The sequence below is a fragment of the Hylobates moloch genome, unplaced genomic scaffold, assembly GCF_009828535.3.
Source record: "Hylobates moloch isolate HMO894 unplaced genomic scaffold, HMol_V3 SCAFFOLD_1, whole genome shotgun sequence".
Lineage (NCBI taxonomy): Eukaryota > Metazoa > Chordata > Mammalia > Primates > Hylobatidae > Hylobates > Hylobates moloch.
The window spans coordinates 471030-492544 of NW_026652276.1; the positions used below are offsets into that span (position 1 = coordinate 471030).

Genomic DNA, 21515 nt, shown 5'->3' on the forward strand with positions numbered 1-21515 from the left:
TTTCAGGGGAAACTTCGGCATTAAACTATAAAATACCATACCTAAAAAAGTATAAAAGTATAAATATCCCCTTAGAATAAATTTTAGTGAATTAAGTCTTAATATCTTTAAATTTAAAAAAAACCAACACAAGCCTATCTATTATATCAAGGTCAAAAATCAAACAATGCTAAGGGGCCAGCAGCTCTCCAGAGAGTACCCCCTGAGGGCCCACAGTGGCTGCCTTCCTCCCGAGCTCTGCTGGTGAGGACAGGGTCATCCCATGGCTAAGTCTGCTCTCTAGAAAGGCTTTTATAAATTATCTAAGCCAAACATTTAACAGCATACGAGAGACCTTACAAAGAGGAGGTCCTTACATTAGGACTCTGTAAGTCCTAATGCTGGAGAACTTGGTTAATCAGGTTATTGGCAAAGAAGAAGATGAGGCCTAGGCAAGAAGTCTCCAGAAGCATTGGAAACCAGACAGTGTCAGAACCTGACCTGCACATGGGCAGCTGGTGGTCAGTCTGCACAGTGCCCCTTGGGAAGCTGGAGTTCCGGAAACAAAGAGCTTGGAGCATGCCCTGCACCCCAGGTCCCCAGACTCTGACAGGTCCCCACAACCAGCTGAGAAAGGTCTGTTTTCAAAGCATGTGGGCAGTGGTTTCTAAAAGAATCCCATTAGCTCCCATGTCATGTTGGGTGGAGCCCATGAAGGTCGACTGAAGTCCCAAACATCCCAGAAAGGCTGCACAGTTATACAAAGAAAATGAGAGAGTGGTGAGAGAGAGGCATTTGTGATGCTCCATAAACATCCTGAAGTTTCACCGTGACCCAGACCTTCAGCTCCAGAAGCCAGCAGACAGGCCTCCAGCCCAACCTCTATGACAGGTGTGACATGGCACTGACAGGCACCAGCTCCCCCATGAGCCTGCAGAGTGGGAGACAAGGCAACACTGCTACCTCATGCTAACGGATTGAACAGATCAGTCTCAATGCAGCAATCCTTGTGGGCACTTCCAGAGTATAAACACTGGGGAGTCTACCTACACTGAAAAGGGGTACAAAGTTCTCTCGCCTGGAAAATACCAATTGAAAAGCCTTGACTGTCCCAGGCTGAGTCAGGCAGGATCATAGCCTGTGTCGGAAAGAGGCCTGGCCTCGAAATGGCGCTGGGAAGTAGTGATGATGCAGAAGCCGCCTTTGTCAGGAGCTCTGTGAGGTTGAGAGCAACCAGCGATCCCACCTGGGAGGCAGAGCAGACTCCCGACTGAGACTAAGGCCTGGCAGCCAGACCAGAGGCCACGACATGCTGGATGCCGATGACGCCGTGGCCGCTTCCTGCCAGTGAAGCCCAGGCTGCTTTTACAGACTATGTGTAGCACCAAGAACTCTGTCCTTTACATGATCTTCAGGGAGTGAGTGGGCTGACTGGGAGCATCTGGCCCCCCTCAAGAGATAGTACCCACCTGGCCGCCATGCTCCTCCCCTTGGGGACACCTGGTCTTGGACAGCTGGACCTGTCTCTCACCACCCACCTCAGAAGCACAAAAGGATTCACACCCAGATCTCTAGAAAAATGATCAAAAGCAGGTTCCTTCTTACAGCCAAGCTTCCCGGACATGGTAGTTCATTGCATCTTGGAAAAGAGTAAATCATTTTTTCCACTGTCAATACTCTGTCCCTCATATCCTTGAACCTTGTGCTTGCAAAATCTTGGCCTTCTTGCTGGGTTCACTGGCCGTACTGTACGGGGTGCTGTGAAGTTCCTTGGACACCACATAGAGGAACCTGGCCTGATCTTCATTCCCATAGTTGTAAGAGGAGCCATTGCTGACCAGTTGTTCAAACTTCCAGCTGTCAGACATGGTGGACACCATCTGTGTGAGTTCCTCCTCCTGGCACTGAAGCACGCACTACACATGCTTCATGGGCACCTGTGATGTTTTGCTCTCTTGTTCTCTAATTTTGTCCTTTACAAGTTTTATTAATGAAGTGATACTGTAAAATTCTGCTTTTTCCAACACTCCTTCCTCCACAAGGTCTTTGTTAATCACCAGCTTGCCGTGTCTCAGGTAGTTCAGCACAGGCCCAAAATAGGTGGGGTCTCTGTCCATTAAATAGGCAACAGTTTCATCCTTGTCGGGGTTAGCCTGATACAAGCAGTACAGGAAGTATTTCAGGTCCTGGCACAGCATCTGCTGGGTGGTGAGAAAGTAGGTGCCACCAATGTTGAGCCAGAGCCATTTGGACAAGCTGCCAGGTGCTGGGCCATGGCACTCTGAGTCTTGCACTGCAGCAGCACAGGTCGCCCCTGCCAGCCCTGCCCCAAGGCTGCCCCAGGCAGGTGGCAGTGCTCACAGTAATTCCTTTTTTCTGAGACAGGGTCTCGCTCTGTTGTCCAGGCTAAAGTGCAGTGGTGGGATCATAGCTCACTGCAACCTTGAACTTCTGGGCTCAAGCAATGCTCCTACCTTAGCCTCCCGAGTAGCTAGGACTACAGGTGTGCACCGCTACACTTGGCTGACAATAGTTTCTTAGATATAACATCTAAGACACAAGCAACTAAAAAAAAAAAATAGATAAATTAAAACCTTTCATGTTATAAATGAAGGCCACCATCAAGACAGTGAAAAGACAACCCACACAATGGGAGAAAATGTTTGCAAATCATAGTCTGATAAAGATCTAGCATTCAGAATATACAAAGAACTCTTAAAACTCAACAGGTTGTCTTTTTACTATTGGGTTTTAAGAGTTCTTTACAATTTCTGAATAAAATAAAAGGTGGGCAAAGGATTTGAATAGACATTTCTCCAAAAAGGGCCTACAAATGGCCAATAAGCACATGAAAAGATGCTCAATATCATTAGCTATCAGGGAAATACAAATTGTAACCACACAAGACAGCATTACACACTCACTAAAATGGCTAGAACCAAAAAGTGACACATGATGTGAGAAACTAGAAGTCTCATACGAGTTGGTGGGAATGAAAAATGGTTCAGTCACTTTGGAAAACAGTTTGGCAGTTCCTCAAAATGTTAAACATGGAATTACCATGACCCTGTATACGGTATATACTCAAAACTGAAAACATAAGTCCACACAAAACTTGTACATGAATGTCCACAGCAGCACTATTCGTAACAGCCAACAAGTGGAAATAACCCAGTGTCCATCAGATGAGTGGAGAGACATGTGATACATGCATGATGGAATATGATTCAGACACAAAAAGGAACATGAGGCCGGGCACGGTGGCTCATGCCTGTAATCCCAGCACTTTGGGAGGCCAAGGTGGGTGGATCACAAGGTCAAGAGCTTGAGAACATCCTGGCCAACATGGTGAAACCCTGTCTCTGCTAAAAATACAAAAATTAGCTGGGCATAGTGGTATGTGCCTGTAGTCCCAGCTACTTGGGAGGCTGAGGCAGGAGAATCGCTTGAACCTGGGAGGCAGAGGTTGCAGTGAGCCAAGATCGCGTCACTGCACCCCAGCCTGGTGACAGAGCAAGACTCTGTCTCAAAAAAAAAAAAAAAAAAAAAAAAAGGAACATGAATGAACCTTGAAAAGATTATTCTGAGTGAAAGAAGAGTCACAAGAGGCCACATTAATGTATGATACCATTTCTATGAAATGCCCAGACAGGTAACTCCTTAGAGACAGAAAGCAGATCAGTGGTTGCCAGGGGTTAGGGAGCAGAACAAGGTCCCCACAGAACAGCATCCCTACCCAGAACATGGTTACCTCAGAACAGAGTCCCCTGAGAACAGGGTTCCCTTCAAATTAGTGGTGGGAAGTGACTGTTAATTGGTGTGGGGGTTTCACTTTGGGGTGATGAAAATGTTCTGAATTCGATATTGATGGCTACATAACCTTGTGAAGATACTAAAACCCACTCAATTATATATTTTTGTATGTATGTATGTGTGTATGTATATATATATGTATGTATTTTTATTTTATTTTTATATTTTATTTTATTTATTTTATTTTTTTATATTTTATTTATTTTATTTTATATTTTATTTCGTTTTATTTATTTTATTTTATTATTTTATTTTATTTTATTTTGAGACAGAGTTTCGCTTGTGTTACCCAGGCTAGAGTGCAATGGCATGATCTTGGTTCACTGCAACCTCCACCTCCTGGGTTCAAGTGATTCTCCTACCACAGCCTCCTGAGTAGCTGGGATTACAGGCATGTGCCACCATGCCCTGCTAATTTTTTGTATTTTTAGTAGAGACAGGGTTTCTCCATGTTGGTCAGGCTGGTCTCGAACTCCCAACCTCAGGTGATCCACCTGCCTTGGCCTCCCAAAGTGCTGGGATTACAGGCGTGAGCCACTGCGCCTGGCTGTATTTATTTATTTTTAACAGAGACAGGGTCTTGCTCTGTTGTCAGGCTGGAGTGCAGTGCTGTGATCAGGGCTTACTCCAGCCTCGACCTCCCTGGATCAAGCGATTCTCCCATCTCAGTCTCCTGAGTAGCTGGGACCACAGGTGTGCGCCACCACACCCGGCAATTCTTTTTTTTTTTTTTTTTTTTTTTAATTCATAGAAACAGGGTTTCCCTGTGTTGCTCAGTCTGGTCTTGAACTCCTGGGCTCAAGTGATCCTCCCACCTCAGACTCCCAAAGTATTTGGATTACAGGCATGAGCCACTGTGCCTGGCCAAAATTATACATTTTAAAATGGTGACTTTTGTGGTATGTAAATTCTATCTCAATTAAAAAAACAAACTAGCTCAAAAAACATTCCCAGAGCAAGGTCACTCACCCTGCCAGGAGCAATGAGGTTCTCTACGCCCACCAGGTCCCGCTGCAGCTCCGTTAGCTTCTGTAGGTTCTCCAGCCGGATGAGAATGTGCTGTAGTGTGGTGGTCACCTCTGTGATGGCTTTCAGGGCGTCTGTGTGGAGAGACCCCTCAGTACAGGTGTACAGGCAGTGGTGTGCACAGCACCCTCTACCCACCACCTTGTGACAGGAACCAGAATTCTAAAAGGCAGTTCTAATTAGAGGTGCATCCTACTCAACTCCTTATAGCAGCGGTCCCCAACCTTTTTGGTACCAGGGATGGGTTTCATGGAAGACAATTTTTCCACAGACCAGAGGTGGTGGGAATGGTTTGGGGATGAAACTGTTCCACCTCAGATCATCAGGCATTTGTTAGATTCTCACAAGGAGCACATAAACTAGATCCCCCACATGTGCAGTTCACAATAGGGTTTGTGCTCCCATGAGAATCTAATGTTGCTGCTGATCTGACAGGAGGAGGAGCTGAGGTGGTAATGCAAGCAATGGGGAGTGGCTGTAAATACAGAGAAGCTTCGCTTGCCCGCCACTCACGTCCTGCTGTGTGGCCTGGTTCCCAACAGGCTATGGACTGGACTGGTACTAGCCCATGGCCGTGGGCACTGGGGACCCCTGCCTTATTGGACTTATAGGACTGCTGCCTACTATGTGCAGCCACCAGGCGCCTGCTCCTGCAGATACCCCTGAGGCCTTCAGGTTGTTCAACCCAAACTGTTGGCCAGCCCATATTCTGGTTTGGCAAAGAGGATAGGCTTTGTAAATAACCATTTAATGTTATGGGTAAGGCAGTATTTGCTCTTAAAGGAAAATGACTTATTGTACTTTAAAGGTTAAATGATTTGCACCTTCAAAGCAATTGTAACTTTCTCTTTTAACCAGGAACAGATGCTAATCTTATAGTTCAAGCAAAGATAAGAGAAAGTTTATAATCTGGACAGGAAACTTAAAACACAAAGTTATATACTAAGAGTGGTGTGCCCAGCTCTGAGGCCATGCTGAGAGTGGTGGCGTAGCGTAGCTGAGCCTGCTCCCACCACTGATGATGCCTGGAGCACAGGGTCTGCATCCTCCTTGCTGGAATCACTCATGGGGACCATTTTCCCCCTTCTTTCTATTAATTAATTAATTATTATTATTATTATTAGAGACAGGGTCTTGCTCTGTCTCCCAGGCTGGAGTGCAGTGGCACGATCTTGGCTCACTGAAACCTCCGCCTCTCAAGTTCAAGCAATTCTTGTGCCTCAGCCTCCCGAGTAGCTGGGACTACAGATGGCCTGCCACAATGCCTGGCTAATTTTTTGTATTTTTAGTAGAGACAGGGTTTCACCATGTTGGCCAGGCTGGTCTCCCACTCCTGACGTCAGATGATCTACTCACCTTGGCCTCCCAAAGTGCTGGGATTATAAGTGTGACCCACCATGCCTGGCCACCTTCTCCCTTGTTTCTATCATGACTCCCTCTTATTTCCTGGCCACAAAGCTTCTCCATGACAAGGTCCACACCCCTTACCCAGCACTGCCCAGTGCTCAGCTCTAGCCCTGGGCAGATTTGTTAGCATGAAGTCACCTGACTGCTCCAGCTCTATCCTTTTTCTTTGTTTTTTGAGACGGAGTCTCGCTCTGTCGCCCAGGCTGGAGTGCAGTGGCACGATCTCGGCTCACTGCAAGCTCTGCCTCCCGGGTTCACGCCATTCTCCTGCCTCAGCCTCCCAAGTAGCTGGGACTACAGGCGCCTGCCACCACGCCCGGCTAATTTTTTGTATTTTTAGTAGAGACAGGATTTCACCATGTTAGCCAGGATGGTCTCGATCTCCTGACCTCGTGATCAGCCGGCCTCGGCCTCCCAAAGTGCTGGGATTACAGGCGTGAGCCACCGTGCTCGGCCTGCAGCTCCATCCTTTCCAGTGGGGGTGACAACGGCCCCTTACAGCTTTCAGAGGATAAAGTCAGAAAAGAATGAAGTATGTGAAGAGATCATCATTGACAAACAAAATTGACTGACAAAATTCACTTTCTGTCAGTGACACCTGCATGACACTGAAAATGAGGAAGAACTTCAGTGAAGCCAGCATAGGTCTTGGCAGCTACCAACCCTATTGCTCTGTGCAGATTTCTAAGCTCCTGCCCCCATCCCCTGGCTCTCCCAGGCTGGCCATCCCTCAAGCACTTGGGTCTGAGCCGCTCCTTCCAGACATCATGTCAGGCAAAGACTCATCACGCCATGCCCATTTGCTGCATGGCTGCTTGAGTCCACTCAAATAGCACCAGTGCCACCCTGCCCTCAAATGCTGAGTCCACAGAGTGCAGGGCTGGGAGCCTGACTGCCACATGGACACTGTGCTGCACCTGGGTAGGGACTGGCAGCTGCTGGAAGCTCAGGACACATTTTGGACCTGATGGCACGATAATGATCCTATACATCACCCAACCTGCCTTGACATTCTCCACGGAACCCACAGAAAAGTGTCTCCACAGAGCAGTGCCCCCTGCAGAACAGGGTCCCTCAGAAAAGGGTCCCCCTCAGAACACGGACCCCACAGAATAGCATCTCCCACAGAACAGGGCCCTCTTGGAACATGGTCCCCTCAGAAGAGGGTACCTTTAGAACAGCATCTCACTCAGAAAAGAGTCCCTCAGAACAGGGTCCCTATAGAGCAGGGTCACCACAGAACAGGGTCCCCTCAGAAAAGGGTCCTCATAGAACAGGATCCCCACAGAACAGCATCCACCTTAGAACAGGGTCCCCAGAGAATATAATACCCTCACAACAGGGTCTCCTCAGAACTGCATCACCCTTGGAACAGAGGCCACATAGAGCAGCATCCCCCTCAGAACAGGGAGCCCACAGAAAAGGATCCCTTCAGAACAGGGTCCTCTCAGAATAGCATCCCCCTCAGAATAGTGTCCCCTCAGAACAGCATCCCCCTCAAAAGAGGGTCCCCTCAGAACAGGATCCCTCTCAGAACAGGGTCCGCGCAGAACAGCATCCCATTCAGAATAGTGTCCCCTCAGAACAGCGTCCCCATAGAGGAAGTTCCCCACAGAACAGGGTCCCCACAGAACAGAATCCTCCTCAGAACAGGGTCCTGACAGAACAGGATACCCCACAGAACAGGGTCCCCTTCGAATAGAATCCCCCTTCAAACAGGGTCCCCACAGAACAGAATCTCCCTCAGAACATGTTCCCCTCAGAACAGGGTCCACTCAGAACCGTGTCCCCCACAAAACAGGATCCGTCAGATCAGGGTCTCCCTCGGAACAGAATTCCCACAGAACAGAGTCCCCACAAACAGAATCTCTACAGAACACAATCCCCACAGAAAAGGATGCTCCACAGAACAGGGTCTCTTCAGAACAGTATCCCCCACAGAAAAAGATCCCTTCTGAACAGAATCCGCATAAAACATGGTCCCCTCAGAACAGGGTCTCCACAGAACAGAATCCCCACAGAACAGGATCCCCTCAAAATGGCATCCCCCTTGGAACAGGGTCCTCTCAGAACATGGTCCCCTCAGAACAGCACCCCCTCAGAACAGGGTCTGCTCAGAACAGGGTCCCTTGAGAACAGCATCCCCCACAGACCAGGGTCCCTTCAGAACAGGGTCACCACAGAACAGAATCCCCCTCAGAAGTGTCCTCTCAGAACAGGATCCCGCTCAGAACAGGGTCCCCACAGAACAGCATCCCCCTCAGAACAGGATCCCCCTAAAAACAGGGTCCCCTCAAAACATCACTCCCCTCAGAATAGGGTCTCCACAGAACAGAATCCCCACAGAACAGGGGCCCCTCAGAACAGCATCGCCTTCAGAACAGAGTTCCCTCACAACAGGGTCCCCACAAAACAGCATCCCTCTCAGAACAGGATCCCCTTCCTCAGAATAGGGCCTCCACAGAGCAGAATCCCCACAGAACAGGGGCACTTCAGAACAGGATACCTTCAGAACAGGGTTCCCTCAGAACAGAGTCCCCACAGAACATGGTCCTCTCAGAACAGGATCCTGACAGAATGGGTTCCCTTCAGAACAGCGTCCTCGCAGAACAAGATGCCCCACAGAATAGGGTCCCCGTAGAACAGCAGCCCCGGCTGGGCGCGGTGGCTTGCGCCTGTAAACCCAGCACTTTGGGAGGCAGAGGTGGGCGGATCACGAGGTCAGGAGATCGAGACCATCCTGGCTAACACAGTGAAACCCCGTCTCTACTAAAAATACAAAAAAAAAAATTAGCTGGGCATGGTGGCGGGCGCCTGTAGTCCCAGCTACTTGGGAGGCTGAGGCAGGAGAATGGCGTGAACCCGGGAGGCAGAGCTCGCAGTGAGCAGAGATCAGGCCACTGCACTCCAGCCTGGGAGACAGAGCGAGACTCCGGGGGGGGGGCAGGAGAGGGGGGGGACCCGGGGAGGCAGGGCTCGCAGGGAGCAGAGAACAGCCCCCCGCCCCCCCCCCGGGGAAAAGGATAGAATCCCCCGAAAAAAAAAAAAAAAAAAAAAAAAAAAAAGAACAGCAACCCCCTCAGAACAGGGTCCCCACAGAACACGGTCCTCACAGAATCAAATCCCCCATAGAACAGGGTCCCCTTAGAACAGCATCCCCCTCAGAACAGGGTTTCCACAGAACAGGATCCCCACAAAACAGGGTCCCCTCAGATCAGCATCCCCTCAGAATAGTGTCCCTTCACAACAGCATCCCCCTCAGAACAGTATTCCCTGCAGAACAGGGTCCCCTCAGAACGGCATCCCACTCAGAACAGGGTCCCCTCAGAACAGTATCCCTTTATAACAGGGTCCCCTCAGAAGAACATCCCCTTCAGAACAGGACCCCCGTCAGAACAGAGACCCCTCAGAACAGCATCCTCCTCAGAACATGTTCCCCCATGACACTATTCCCCACTTAGAATGAGATCCCCTCAGGGTAGTGTTCCCCCTAGAATAACATTCCCCTCACATAAGAGTCCCCTCAGGGTAGTCAGCACCCAGAACAGGGTCCCCCTCTGAATAGGGTCTCCTCAAAACAAGGTCCTCTCAGAGCATCCCCCTGAGAACAGCATCTCTTCAGAACAGGGTCCCCCGAGAGCAGCATCCACCTGAGAGCAGAGTCCCCACAGTGCAGTATCCTCCTAAAAACAGGGTCCCCATAGAATAGAGTCTCCTCAGAGTATGGACCCCTCAGAGCAGGGTCCTCCTCAGCCCAAGATCCCCTCAAGAGCACATCCCCATCAGAACAGGACCCCCTGAGAGCAGTGTCTCCCTCATAACTGAGTCCCCTCAGAAAAGGGTCCCCCTCAGAACACTGTCCCCCTCAAAAAAGGGTCCCCCTCAGAAGAAGGTTCTCTTAGAGTAGTGTTTCCCTCAAAACAGAGTCCCCCCTCAGAACACTGTCCGCTTCAGAACAGAGTCCTCCTCCAACCATGGTCCCCTTAGAATAGAATCTCCTCAGAGCAGTGTTCTTAGATCAGGGTCCCCTCAGAATTGGGTCCCCCTCAGTCCAAGATCCCTTCAAAGCACATCCCCATCAGAACAGGACCCCCTGAGAGCCATGTCCCCTCATAACTGAGTCCCCTCAGAAAAGGGTCCCCCTCAGAACAGGTTTCCCCACAGCAGTAGGCAGAGCAGGTGCATGATAGAATGGATCAACAACATACACTTAACATCCAGCACCCTTGGAAACTCTCATCAAAATGAAGGATAAATAAAATTGCAAGGCTGGCTTCTGCCAGCCCCAACAAATGTACTCCATTTGTCCAAGATAATTCTATTCAAATTCTCAGGAAGACCAAGAGGCTGGTAACATTTGCACACCAAAGGCCATTTTCCAAGAAGGCCCTTCTTGACAAGCATTCCTGTGTCCCACATTTGGAGAGTGGGGTCATGGAGGGAAAGGAGCCTGCCATAGTGTCAGCTGAGAATGTTTCATTGGCTGGGCTCTCACTGCGCTCTGGAGATGGCTGAGGTCTGAAGCAAACCTAGGGAGGCTGATGGTTATCAATATTCTGTTGACTTGACAACTTCAAAGCACTTTCACAAACAGCTTCACAGAGGTTTTGCACCAGTCTGTACATTTTACTGATGAGAAACCTGAGGTACAGGAATCCCTCCAAAGTCCTATGTACCTCAAGCACATGGTAGATGTGACCAGAACCTGGGCCCCGGTCTTCTCCATGGCATGGCTTCCCTGGTTGCCTGGGCCCAGGCCACCCTCTGCTCCAGCACTCTGCCTACCTAACTACTGTGGTATAATGACTGACAATGAGAAACATTTTAAACATGGTGTGGTTATGTCATGTTTTCCTTAAAATGTTTGAAAATGTTTTCTATAATTTTGTCCTTCTCCTTTTTAACAAACATGAAACATTTTCTTTTAGAATGAAAACAGAATCGTCAACATTGTATGATCCATTCTATTTCTTGCTAATCAGAAAGCATCCTTATTTATATCTATTCATGGCTATGGGAAACCAGCTAGAGGAAATGCTAAGTATTTTTTCATCTATTTTTAATGACAATGATAAAATTTACTTGTAAAAACCTCCTCATGTGGTGGCTCACACTTGTAATCCCAGCACTTTGGGAGGTCGAGGCAGGCGGATCACGAGGTCAGGAGTTCGAGACCAGCCTGGCCAACATGGTGAAACCTTATCTCTACTAAAAATTCAAAAATTAGCTGGGTGTGGTGGCGGGCGCCTGTAACCCCGGCTACTTGGGAGGCTGAGGCAGGAGAATCACTTGAACCCGGGAAGTGGAGATTGCAGTAAGCCAAGATCACACCATTGAACTCCAGTCTGGGCGACAAGAATGAAATTCCGTCTCAAAAGAAAAAAAAAAAACCATAAACATAAACAAAAACAAAAAAAACTCCTGATAAGCATAAAGTTCCCGTCAGAACACATCCCCATCAGAATAGGTCCCCATTAGAGCAGTGTCCCCCTCATGACTGAGTCATCTCAGAAAAGGGGACCAAATTTACAATAAAATTAGAAATCCTATTTTTAGGTTAAAAAGGTCAGAGTTTACTCTTTTGTCCCTTTAATAAACATCAAAAATTACAAAGGCTGTCTATGTTAAAAACTTCTAACAGGTCACCTTGGCCCAATCTTTTGTATGCTTTAGAGCCAAGGCCTCCAGGACAGAAACATCCATTGGCAGCAGGTTGCTCTGGGGGTTGCACCCCATTCCCCAGTGCACTTGTGGGGGCTGTGGGTTCCCCAGCAGGAGCATGCCCTGTGACCCCTGCAGGGCAATCAGAGTCATCCCCTACACTGCTCAGACGTGGAGATGGGCAGGGCCTTGCCTGAGGGTGGAGGAGCAGAATAGGCAGAGACCTGGCGTAGCCTGGGACCTGCCCTCTGCCAGCAGCCAGAGGAGACGGGAAGGCAGGCCAGGGCCAATGCTGACTATTGTGGTCCAGGCCCTAATGGGGTGGACTCCCGTGCTTCCCAGTGAAGGAAGTCTTCAGGTCTAGCAAAGCCGCCCCTGCCTCCCAGCCATGCACGCTGATCCTCGAGATGCAGGGCCACGCCTACACTCACCGTGGCAGTCAGCGTAGTCATGGTGCCCGGGGGTATAATGTCCGCATAGGCGGCGCAGCAGCAGGCGGTAGTGCAGCAGCCGCTGGATGGGCTTCAGCAGGAACGTGTTGAGAGGCAAGTAGCAGACCTTCTGCAGCTCGAACTCCTTGTACACTGCCTCCAACTTCTTACAGCGTTTGGTAGCCTTTTCCAGTTCTGTTAGGACCTCGTCATGTCTTTGGAAGTAGCTGGTAAACTCCTGTGGAAGCGCAAGAGTGGGGCCTTTAGGTGAGGAGATGTAGGGGTCCAGTGGGAGACTGGCCTGTTTTCCTTGATGGCAGGTGCTGGCTGGAAATCCCCACAGGGCAAATGGACCAGTGGCCCAGCGTGCGCCAGCGGGGGCTTTCTAGCCTCCACGGAATGCATCTCAACCCGTCTCAGATGCCATGTGACCTGCACCTCATTCCACCAATTCACTGCTACGTGCACCACTAACCGGTCCCATATCACATGCACTGAGTGGACCAGGGCCATCTCCCCACTGGACAGATGAAGAATTGAGGATGGGAAGGCTGCAGTTGGCTGCGTGGGACACAGTGAGGGAGTGCAGGGCAGGGGTTAAACAAAGCCCACTCGAGTCCTGCCCAGTTTTAGGTCTCGCTCCAGAAACTTCTCTCAAGAGTGGAACTAAGCGGTTGTGCTGACACAGTTACTGGACAGAGGGAATAACCACACCTGACTTTTTTTTTTTTTTTGAGACTGGATCTAGCTCTGTCGCCCAGGCTGGCGCACAGCGGCGGGATCTTAGCTCACTGCAACCTCCGCCTCCCGGGTTCAAGTGATCTTCCCACCTTAGCCCCCCCACAAAAACAGGCATGTGACACCACGCCCGGCTCATTTTAAAAATATTTTTTGTAGAGATGGGGGTCTCACCATGTTGCCCAGGCTGGTCTTGAACTCTTGAGCTTAAGCAATCCACCCATCTCGGCCTCCCAAAGTGCTGGGATTACAGGTTTGAACCACTATGCCTGGCCCATATCTGATGATTTTACAACATATGTATACATGTGTGTGGATTCTGAGTATTACACAGACATATTAAACTAAACTATTCTCTAACTTAAAGATTTTTGTTTGTTTGTTTGGATACAAGGTCTCACTCTGTCACCTAGGCTGGAGTGCAGTGGTGCGATCATAGCTCACTGCAGCCTCAATCTCCCTGGTCTCACGTGATCCTCCTGCTTCAGCCTCCTGAGTACCTGGGATCACAGGCGCACGCCACCACGCCCAGCTAATTTTTGTATTTTTTGTAGAGATGGGGTTTTGCTATGTTGGCCAGGCTGGTTTCAAACTCCTGGGCTCAGGCAATCCACCTGCAGCCTCCCAAAGTGCTGGGATTACAGGCATGAGCCACTCCGCTCAGCTAAAGGGTTACATTATTTTTTATTTTTATTTTTTTAACTAAACACTTTTATTTGGTCCACTGGAGCCTGAGTCGGAAATCACTGTGGAGAATCCTATCGTAAAGGAATGGGGACTGACAGTTGATAAAATAGTCTCTGTGTCACAAGAGCGGGCTGTATTTACATATTTAGGGGTTAAAAATATTCACAGTTCAGGGTACAGGGAGGCCAAAGGGGAGTGGGAAATGTTTCTCCAGGTGTAAAAGCTCTGCAAGCCCCTGGGAGGATATGGGGGAGGTGGTGGTGGGGGGGGGGGGGGGGGGGGTGGGAGGGGAGTGAAGGTGGGGCTGGCCCGCTGCCTGGGGGCGAGGGGCGGTGAGGGTCAGGTAGGGACGCAGGAAGCTGGGCTCAGATGTCTATGCATCCATACTCCCTAGGCTTCTAGTGGGAGGTGGAAGTGGCCAAGCCCTGCCGATGCCCATGATGGACTGGGGTCCCTCTCTGTGGCAGAGCCGGGCAAAGGGACAGGGTTGGCTGAGAAGCCTGCTGGTCCCCGGCCTCCCTGGCAGTGGTGAGTGGTGCTGAGGACCGGTGCCCACCCACAGCAGGCCTGGCACTCACCTGCACCCAGGCATGGCTTCAATCCTGGCAGGCGCTCCAGGAGTTGTATAGTGTTGCTGGGGGGTGGCTGGCCAAGGGCCCCTCTTTCCAAGACAAGCACCACCCCGGGGCTCACCACTCCATGCCAGGGCTCCAGGGACCACACTTGCACTCGGGGGGGACAGGGGCCTGGGCTCTGGGGGAAAACTGACCTTATGCCCTGTGAGGGGGTGGTCCCTGATCCCACCCTGGGGTCTTGGCCTCTGACACCCAGATTTGGTTTTGTGGACAGAGCTCTTGGCTGCCTCCCCAGAACTAAAGGGTTTTAATATCAAATCATTTTGTTTTAATGAACATTAAAGATGACTACAGTACGATAATCTGGATCAGACAGATTTGTGCATATTTCAATTTTAAATTAGTGCAACTGCCTTTGGGATAAGTAGAACTTTCTCATTAACAACCTGACTCAGCTTCCATCTAGGCAGGAAAAGGGCACCTAGGCTGAATGCAGTTCTTCAAGGGGGGCTATCTGAACACAGAACAGCAAAACCTATGGTCCCTTGGGAACTCTAGGTGTGAGGAGTGGCCAGAGTCTCACAGGATTGGGTAGAAGGTGGGACAGGCGAGGGATGGAGGAGGGGGCACTTGAGTTGCCGTGTGGCTCAGCTTCATGGTGTTATGCAGAGCTCCACACCTTGAGTGGTCAGGTGGTGAACTCATGAGCAGCCTGAGAGGGAGGGAGAACTGTTCCAGGCACGTTAAGCAAGAGTGAGACCCCTGAACAGTCAATGCACGACCTGCACTGTCGTCCACATGTGAACACCTGTACCGTTGCTCCTATTGAAGAGAAATCTCACTTCCCCCAGTGCTGCCCCTGCCTATCCAAAAGTCTACTCCATTTTTGCGACCCCTGCTACATGCCCTTTGTGGAGCTGGAACACCTGAAAGAAAAACCTGAACTATGAGCCTAGCAGCCAAGGTGGAAACAAGTCCCAGAGCCCTGCCCTCCCCACAGCAGCTATGGGGACTCTGCCCTGAGCAGGCCCTGTCCTGGGGAGGGGGGACTCTGTCCTGAGAATGATCTTCTGAGGAAGACTCTGTTCTGTGGGGAACCCTGATCTGAGGGAAGCCCTGTTCTGAAGAGGATGCTGTTCTGGGGGGACCCATTCTGAGGACAATGTTCTGGGGGAGAATCCTGCTCTGAGGTGAACACTGTTCTGTGGGCGTCCTGTCCCGATGGAAATGGGGACACTATCCTCAAGGGAATGCTGATCAGTGGAGAAAAAGGTTCTGAAGAGAACAATGTTCTGGGGCTGGTAAGGGCCCTGATCTAAGGCAAACGATGTTTTAAGGTGGAGTCTGTTCTGGGGGTAGTTCTGCTTGGAGGGACACCATGTTCTGGGGGACCCTGTTGTGAGGGGTATGCTGTCTTCAGGGGCATCCCATTCTTGGAGAGCCCTTATTGAGGGATGCGGTGAGGAGGGAACTTGTTCTGAGGGAAACAGTGTCCTGATGGGGCCCTGGACATTGCCCTGAGCCAGACTCTTTTCTGAGGGAAACAAGATTCTGAGGGAGACCCCATCCAGAGTAGGACCCTGCCCTGAGGAGGATCCTGTTCTGAGGAAGATAGAGTTCTGAGGAGACCCTGTTCTGAGGGTGATGCTGTTCTGGGGGAACCTTGTTCTAATGGGAATGACGCTCAAAGGGAGACCCTGTTCTGAGGGGGCTGCTGCTCTGAGAAGGACTCTGTTTTGAGGGAACTTTATTCTGAGGGAACCCTATTCTGAGAGCCTGAGGGGGATGCTATTCTGAGAAGACCCTGTTCTGAGAGGACCCTGTTTTGGGTGGACCCTGCTCTGGAGGGACCCTGCTTTAGGGGGGACTCTGCTCTGGGGAAACTCTGCTCTGGGGGCACTCTGCTTTGAGTAGGATCCTGTTCTGAGATGGACCTTTCCTGAGGGGACCCGTTTTGAGGGGGCCCCTGCTCTGAGGGTGCCCCTGTTTTGTGAAGACCACACTCTGAGGGGACCCACTTTGAGGGGGACCCTGGTCTGAGGACCCTGCTCTGTGGAACCCCTGTTCTGAGGGGGACCCTGGTCTGAGAGGACCCTGCTCTGAGGGGGCCCCAGCTCTGAGGCGGCGCCTGTTTTGAGGAGATCCCACTCTGAGGGGAGCCTGCTCTGAGGGGAATCCTGGTCTGAGGGGACCCTGTTCTGTGGAACCCCTTTTCTGAGGGGGCCCAGCTCTGAGGGGACCCTGCTCTGAGGGAGTCCCTGTTCTGAGGAGACCCTGCTCTTAGGGGGACCCTGCTCTGGGGGGACCCTGCTCTGAGGGGACCTTGTTTTGAGGAGACCCCACTCTGAGGGGGACCCTGTTCTCAGGAAACTTTGTTTTGAGGAGACCCTGCTCTGAGGGGGACCCTGGTCTGGGGAGATCCTGTTCTGAGGGGACCCTGTTCTGAGGAGACTGCTCTGAGGGGGACCCTGGTCTGGGGGGGATCCTGCTCTGAGGGGGCCCCTGGTCTGGGGGGACCCTGCTCTGAGGGGACCCTTCTCTGAGGGGGATCCTGTTCTGAGGGGACCCTTTTCTGAGGGGACGCTGTTCTGATGGGCCTCAGCTTCAGGAAGATGGTTTTGCTCCCATTAACAGCATTCATGTAGGCAATAGTCACCATGTAGCCTACCTTTAACTGGCGCATGTTCCTGAGCAGGACGTCCCCGATTCGTTGATGGCCACCTTTTGTGTGGGCTTTGGAGGGCCCTTCCCTGAGTAAAAAGAAACAAAGTTGTTCTAAACATGGTGAAAGCTTGCAGAAGGCACTGTAATCTGACGCAGGGTGACAGCTGCCCTGGTTCCAGCTGGAGGAAGGTGGTGAAGCTCTGAGGTGGAAGAGGCCGCAGGGCAGGGCCTGCCCTGGATGGAAGCTGCTATTATGTGTCTGGCCATTCTCTAAAACAGACAGTAACCAGGCAAAAAGGGATTTTCCATTTTTAACTTGCTCCTTGCACTCTCTTTTCTGGAAGAGGGTGAATAAAGGGTATTATTACATCTGTACCTCTCCCCACAGGCTCCTAAAAATATGCTCCAGTGAAAAAATTGCTCTTCTGAATTAGCTTCTGAAGCTGGGAAGTTCCTAAGAGCAGTGATGATGAGTTGGTGTGGGAGTCTCCTGTGTGGGGGGTCCAAGACCTGGGGGGCTGAAGGGGTGTTACCAGAGTGCCAGCCTCTGCTCCACCTCGCGCAGGAAGCCTCTGTGGAACTCATAGATGGGATCGATGTTGGAGAAGAGCAGTGTCATCAGAGTCGCAGGCATCGCGTCCTCCTTCACCACTGCACTGCGGAACCACTGTGGGAAGAGTGTGGTGTGATGGGAGGCGTGGCTCTTGTTGGGGACTGAGAAACTGTGCCCCTGAGGGCCTGTAGCCATAGGTCACCCAGCGATGACCCTCCAGTCACCGCCTACAAAGAGGGTTCAGATCAGCACTACAGCCATCCTCTTTGTTGACCATCCAGTTTTCAAATATAATGAAACTATCCTACATCGAAAGTTTCAAATGGACACTTCGCAGCTTTATAGCTTCACAAAAACTTGGACCCAATGTTCTGACCTGACTTAGAATAGTTTTAAAGCAGATATATTTAACAAAATATATACATGCAAGTCTCATGATTATCAAGAGATATTTCTTGGCTGGGCACGGTGGCTCATACCTGTAATCCCAGCACTTTGGGAGGCTGACCAAGGTGGGCAGATTACTTGAGGTCAGGAGTTTGGGACCAGCCTGGCCAACATGGTGAAACCCCCCCTCTACTAAAAATACAAAAATTAGCTGGGTGTGGTGGTGGGCACCTGTAATCCTAGCTACTAGGGAGGCTGAGGCAGAAGAATCACTTGAATCCAGGAGGTGGAGGTTGCAGTGAGCTGAGATCACGCCACTGCACTCCAGCCTGGGTGACAGAGTGAGGCTCCATCAAAAAAAAAAAAAAAAAAAAAAGATATTTCTCTGTGTTCAGATGAGAGATTTATTAAAAAAAAAAAAATCAAAGTATTCAAGGACTTTCGTACCACAGTAATAACTTCTAAATCCTTCAGGTATGTTCGTTCTGTAGCGAGAATCTCTTTGACTATGAAGTAGGCCTCGTCTGCAGGCATGCGCTGAAAGAAGCAGAGAGCTGTAAGTGTGCGTCCACGGCACATGGCACCCTCCCATGTTCAGGGAGCCTGAAGTTTGTAACGTTTGCTTTCTTCTGCTCAAGGTAACATTGTCATGGGGTTTTCATCTTCAACTTCTGAAGAGATTTATCCCTGAGTAAAAACATAATCCTGTTATTCTTTTGGAGAAAAGAATTGCTGTTCAAATATCACCATATATAAACAGGGCTGAAGTTTATTATTGGTTTTGTGATAAAATCATTTTTTATATATCACTGCCAGTAGCATAGCTGGTTAGCAGACACAGGTCCATGAGTGTGTGTGTGCTTATAAATTATTAAACCTAACCCATACAAAAGTCATTAAAATGAGCAAACAGTGCGCATTCTAAGTGTGCCTGCATCAGAGCACCAGACTTGCTGGTGCACTTCCTGATGCAGACGTGGACCATACCCCGGGCCCAGTTTTCCGTGCCCTGCTAGAGACAGCCCAGCCCTGAGCGCTCCTATAGCTGACAGGGCTATCTCTGCCCAAGGTGCGGGTGCCAAGCAGGCAAGCTGGCCGTGGGGGACCCTCTACACCTCACCCAACACAGTGTTACTGGCAAAGCGCATGCCTCATGACAGCCTCGGCAGGCACTGGGTCCTGTCCCTGGAGGGCCTCTCCCCACCCTGAACTCTCCAAGAGCCACCCTCTGTTGAGGTGCAACTTAACAGCCTCTTCTCCGTCCTCTCCCTGCCCAGAAACCACGATCCTGCTCTGCCCTGGCAGCTCGCCTGCCCCACCTCCAGACTGTGGCCAGCTTTAGGGCAGATGGGCCATGCAAATATCCATGGAGCAGGTGTCAGCTCCGAATAGGCGCCTGGACACTGCCCCCTGCCCCTGTGAGGGTGTCCTACCAGGAGAAGACAGGCAAGAAGCACACAGGGCTGTACAAGGCATAACGCAGAGCAGAGGAGGGGCTGGAGGCTGGGAGACACAGCAGGCCGCAGCCTCACTCAGAGCGGACAGGGTGGCCTGTGGGACAGGTCAGAGGTCAAGGGGCTGGAGCAAGGTGCAGAGGTCAGAGGGAACAGACAGGCTACTGGTGGGGAAGGCAGGCCACGTGGGCCTTCTGGACCCTTTGGGGTCTACCTGAATGTGCTGTGATGCACTTGGGCCCCAGGATGAGAGCAGAGGAGGAGGGCAGAGAGGCTCCCGGTGGACCTCAGCAGCACCCGGCGAGACAGCACTGGCTAGGGGGCGCGGAGGGTGAGGGGTGAGATCCTGGACACATTCTGAAGTTGTGGAGGTGTGAGGGTTGGAGGCAGGAGGCGTGACTGCCGCCGTTTTTGGCCTAAGCCAAGGGAAAGACCAGCTGCCACGACTGGAGGTTTGGGAGGAGTATCAGGAGCGGTGTTTGCAGTGAGCAAGCAGCTGAGGTGGCAGGTGGGGCCATGTCTTCTTCCTTGTACTGCTGTGAAGTTCGGCAGAGCCTGCGGGGTTGTCCACCCCTCGTGGATGAGAGGACAACAAAGGCACATTTATCCTGTGAGTCCTGAGCCCATGGATATAGCCAGCTGTGAAGGGACAGCACCCTACAGTCCACTGAGATGCTGCTGCCTGGACCCTCCAGTGCCCAGGTGCTGTGCCGCCCCCTCCAGAGTCCTGCACACGTCGGCTGCCGTTCTCTCAGCTCTTCCCCATGGCTGGCAGCCTGCCTGGCTCCCACGGCCCTGCCACCATGTGGCTCTGCCACCAGCTCAGCCCCCACCTCTTGGTGCACTGGCCTCCTCCCCACAGAGAAGCTGAACCGCCTTTACAGCCTTTAGGCTTTTTCTATTTTTTCTTTTTGAGCTTTATGATATTAAAAATGACTTTTTTATCTTTCAAATGAAAGGTTGAGCGCATCTTTCAAATCCAAATTCAGTAAAATCCCTTTACAGAGTCTTTTCTTGGCTGGATGTGGTGGCTCATGACTCTAATTACAGCACTTTGGGAGGCTGATATGGGAGGATCACCTTGAGGCCAGGAGTTTGAGACCAGCCTGGGCAACATAGTGAGACCCTGTCTCTTAAAAAAAAAAAAAAGTTAGCCAAGCATGTGGTCACACCTGTAATCCCAGCTACTGGGAGCCTGAGGTGGGAGGATCACTTGGGCACAGAAGTACAAGGCTGCAGTGAGCTGTGGCTGCACCAATGCATCCCAGCCTGGGCAACAGAGACGGACCCTGTCTCTAAAAAAAGAAGTCCTTTCTCCACCTGAGCTTGATATGCCCAGTGAATTCTCTGGGGGCAGAGCTGGTCCCATCCCCAGAGGCCCGTGGTTATGGTCTGGGAGGCCCCAGCCTTCCCCACACAGCTGAGGGACAGGGATGTGGCATGTTAGTGCCCCACAAACTGTTGACCTTGGGCCCTGAGGGAGAGTCTGGTAGAGGGAGGACAACTTCCTAGCCACAGTCACCGTGGCATGGAGTCCAAAGGCAATGTCCTAACTCTGAATGTTGTTCTATAGAAAGAAACAGGATGCTGGAGTCCTGGAGCAGCCCCCCTCCTCCAGGGGCGAGGCACACAGAGACACGTACGCCATCAGACAGCCACGGCAGTCGCTGATGAGACTTCTCATCACAGGTGCCACCAATGGGTCACAGGGGAGCAGAGTGGCCAAGAGAAGGGCCTTCCGTCCCGCCCCTGCCCCGTCCAATCAGCCCAAGGAATACCGTGAGGAGACTCTCAGGGACAGAAAATACAGCAGCTGCCACTCTGCCCCCACCTCTAGATCAATGTCAAACCTGACCCCCAGCAAGCTGGGCTGCAGGCCAGGGATGAGACGGCGGCCAGGGACAGCCCCAGAGGAGCGTGCAATTCCTGTGAGCTTTACCACCTGTCCCCACATGAAGGGTCTATGTGCCCATGCAGAGCGTGGAAGAGGTTTCTGCCACCTTTGGCTTTCCTACCCTTAGACTATTGCCGATCCTCACAAATCTCTATTAAAAAGGGGACAAACAGTGCGTCAAGTGGGAGACACTGGGGAGGAGGGCACAAGCTGGTGAGGGTGGGCTGGACGGTGGGCAGCTCTTCG

At 51.1% G+C, this 21515-nt stretch overlaps 1 protein-coding gene and 1 pseudogene across 6 annotated transcripts in view; both read right to left on the reverse strand.

Moving 5' to 3' along the window:
- Nucleotides 1–21515, reverse strand: part of FARP2 (FERM, ARH/RhoGEF and pleckstrin domain protein 2) — a 142002-nt gene that overhangs the window by 14042 nt on the left and 106445 nt on the right. For all 6 annotated transcript variants that reach the window (XM_058436407.1, XM_032761258.2, XM_058436406.1 and 3 more), the window contains 5 exons: nt 18369–18458; nt 17515–17648; nt 16986–17067; nt 12318–12555; nt 4762–4892 (listed from right to left, as the gene is read on the reverse strand). In XM_058436407.1, coding sequence (XP_058292390.1) covers nt 4762–4892; nt 12318–12555; nt 16986–17067; nt 17515–17648; nt 18369–18458 — 675 coding nt within the window. The remainder of the gene's footprint in view (nt 1–4761; nt 4893–12317; nt 12556–16985; nt 17068–17514; nt 17649–18368; nt 18459–21515) is intronic.
- Nucleotides 1443–2601, reverse strand: LOC131381278 (BTB/POZ domain-containing protein KCTD5-like; annotated as a pseudogene).